At 35.5% G+C, this 2,660-nt stretch overlaps 1 protein-coding gene across 1 annotated transcript in view; it reads right to left on the bottom strand.

The window, feature by feature from the left end:
- Positions 1 to 2,178: 2,178 nt before the first annotated feature.
- LOC111662659 (olfactory receptor 51E2-like) overlaps positions 2,179 to 2,660 on the bottom strand; it is an 8,866-nt gene continuing 8,384 nt past the window's right edge. The window contains exon 3 of the mRNA XM_087176727.1: positions 2,179 to 2,658. Within this exon, the coding sequence (XP_087032853.1) occupies positions 2,302 to 2,658 (357 nt within the window). The 3' untranslated portion in view covers positions 2,179 to 2,301. The remainder of the gene's footprint in view (positions 2,659 to 2,660) is intronic.

Raw genomic sequence — 2,660 nt, 5'->3', positions numbered from 1 at the left:
GGAGTCGTTTAAAACAGTCCTGAGAAAAGACATAGTTGAAGTCCACAGACTGCGTGCTGGAGGAAGCCGTCTGGACGATGATGTGTAATGTCTCTCCAGTCTGAAAAACAAGGAAATCACATCATATTGTACATTAGACCAATGACTTCTATGGAGGCTATTAATTAAAATGCACAATTTTCATGCCATTCACTTAAAATACAATCAAAATGAATTGTATTTATAAAACATATTCTTAGTGAGTTGAGTCATTTATTAAAATGCCTGAAGTCAGTCAATGAAGCTTACCTGGTTTTCTGTTAAACATCATCTGGCATAACTCTGCATAATGCTGCCTGCAATAGCAGTGTGCAGATGGCTGCATGTCTAACTTGTGGATAGTGATATACTCTCCTGATGGATCTCAGCTGTCTCCTGATTGGAAGCTTAAATTGATCTCCGGAGATCAATTCGGAGACAACTTTCAGCAGAGACTGAAAAAGTCTTTATTCAATACACTATCAATAAAATGAATTTGAACCTTGGAGATTAGGGCTATAGGTTATTTATTCTGATCAAGGTTGTCCTACATTCAAACCAAACATAACATATTTATCTGACTGATAATTTACGGATACATGAAATAATAAGCTTAATATGGCATGGCTAAAACTGATTTGGTTGCTTAAAACCAACCTATGGTTGGGTCCAAATTTAACCATTATTGAAATGTATAAGAATATGTTTCAAATATCAAAATATAGTATATGATAAGGGGATACATAGGTTTTTACATTTCTAATATGCAAAGTAACCAGTAACTGTGGCTGTTAAATGAACATAGTGGTATAAGAAGTACCACATTTCCTTGTGAAACATATGGAGTAGAAGTAAAAGTAGCAACAAATTAAAATACTCATGAAAATGACAAATACCCCAGAATTGTAGTTGAGTAAATGTATTTAGTTCCTTTCCACCTCTGACAGTAAATAAACAGTCACAAACACATATGACATCTTATCCACTGCATAATGTTCCCTGAGGATGCATTTATCATTAAACAGATCATGGTGAGCCAAAACAAAATGACTCTAATGAGCTCAATTTGTGATGCCATCACCAGAGAATTTTGGTTAATGACCTTGTTTTTGTTTTTAACAGACAAACCTTTTACTGTATAAACTTCAGGCTAATTAATCTCAGTGGCACTTATTAGGAATAAAAACAATTAAAAACGGAGGGAAATACTTGTGGATGTACACTGATGCTTGTGTGAAACTGTCATTTCATTCAAATTACACCTGCTTTAAAAGAGCCTTAAGGGAAAGGCCAGAAGTTTTTGCCTTGACTCTCCACCCAGTGTCCTCTGAAGATTCTCAATCAATCAAATGAGATGTTTAAGCTCTAACCTACTGGTTCTGCTTTTATACAATTTGTTAAAGGCCTTACAAACACTTACCTCCATTCAGACTTTAAATAATTTACCACTGGTTATTGTTCATTCATTGTGGGCAAGTGTCCTATTGCGACTACAGAACCAGATTTCGGTCACAGGTCTTATTTCAGTAGATATTTTATTTGTAATCGTTGAATTTGTCTGACATGGTGCTTATTTGAGGAGGAGCAACTACCACACTGACTTAAAAGGTCAACTCAACAAATCTCAACTCAACTTTATTTATATAGCACCTTTCAAACAAACATGTATCCCAAAGTGCTTCACAGGCAGGATTAAAGCTGCAACACACACACAAAAATAGATTTTGTAAGATTAAAAATTTACTACAATAAAACAATAGAATGATGAATAAAAGTCAATAATACACATCAAACAGACATAAAAACAAAAAGTACCTCTGCAAGTACCTCAGGTAAACACCATTAGACAATTATTGGAGTTTTTAAGACAGAAGTCTTCTGTAGTAGATAAGGGTGAAAGCAGTCAAATGTACAAATATCATAACATTACATTCAAGAACAACCAAGTATAGTGTATCTGTAAATGTTCTCCTGTTTAATTTGGTGCGTGTTTAAATAATGGTAAAAATAATTAATAGGGAATAAATGATATTACTTTACAAATGTGTCGGAACTAGGGCATTTTTAATTAATGCTTATGATTCAGACAAACAGTAAAATAGGTTCCTTTTTGTCTCACCACACACACACACCTCTACACATACACATACACACAAACACACACACACACACACACACACACACACACACACACATATACACATACACATACATACAGTCTGGACAGTTTCATGACAGAATTAAAACCCTCCACAGATTGATTTGGGATGAAAAAGGAAGTCGTCAAGGGTTCGTTTTCATTCTCCAGATCAGTGCATGGGCTCTATTTTTGATCTCTTTTGTTTTCAAGGAATATACAATAGGATTGATGCAGGGCGGGATGCATACAGCCAGCGACAGGCTCAGCACACGTTGGTCTGGGTCAATGGCTTGTAGAAACAGTCCAAATAAGAAAATGCTGAATATAGGAATATAAAATATAGCAACAAGAATGAGGTGCTCAATGCAAGTAGTGAGAGCTTTCATCCTACTGCTGACTGATTTCATCCTACACACGGTCACTATGATTATGAGATAGGACAGAATAATAAAAGTAAAGGGGCCTATCAGATTGCCCAAAGAAGCTGAAGCCAAGGACCACT

Source organism: Seriola lalandi, unplaced genomic scaffold (genome assembly GCF_002814215.2).
Source record: "Seriola lalandi dorsalis isolate HSWRI2012SDOR001 ecotype SW California unplaced genomic scaffold, Sedor1 jcf7180002054567, whole genome shotgun sequence".
Taxonomy (NCBI): Eukaryota; Metazoa; Chordata; class Actinopteri; order Carangiformes; family Carangidae; genus Seriola; species Seriola lalandi.
This window is presented reverse-complemented; position numbering and strand designations above follow the sequence as displayed.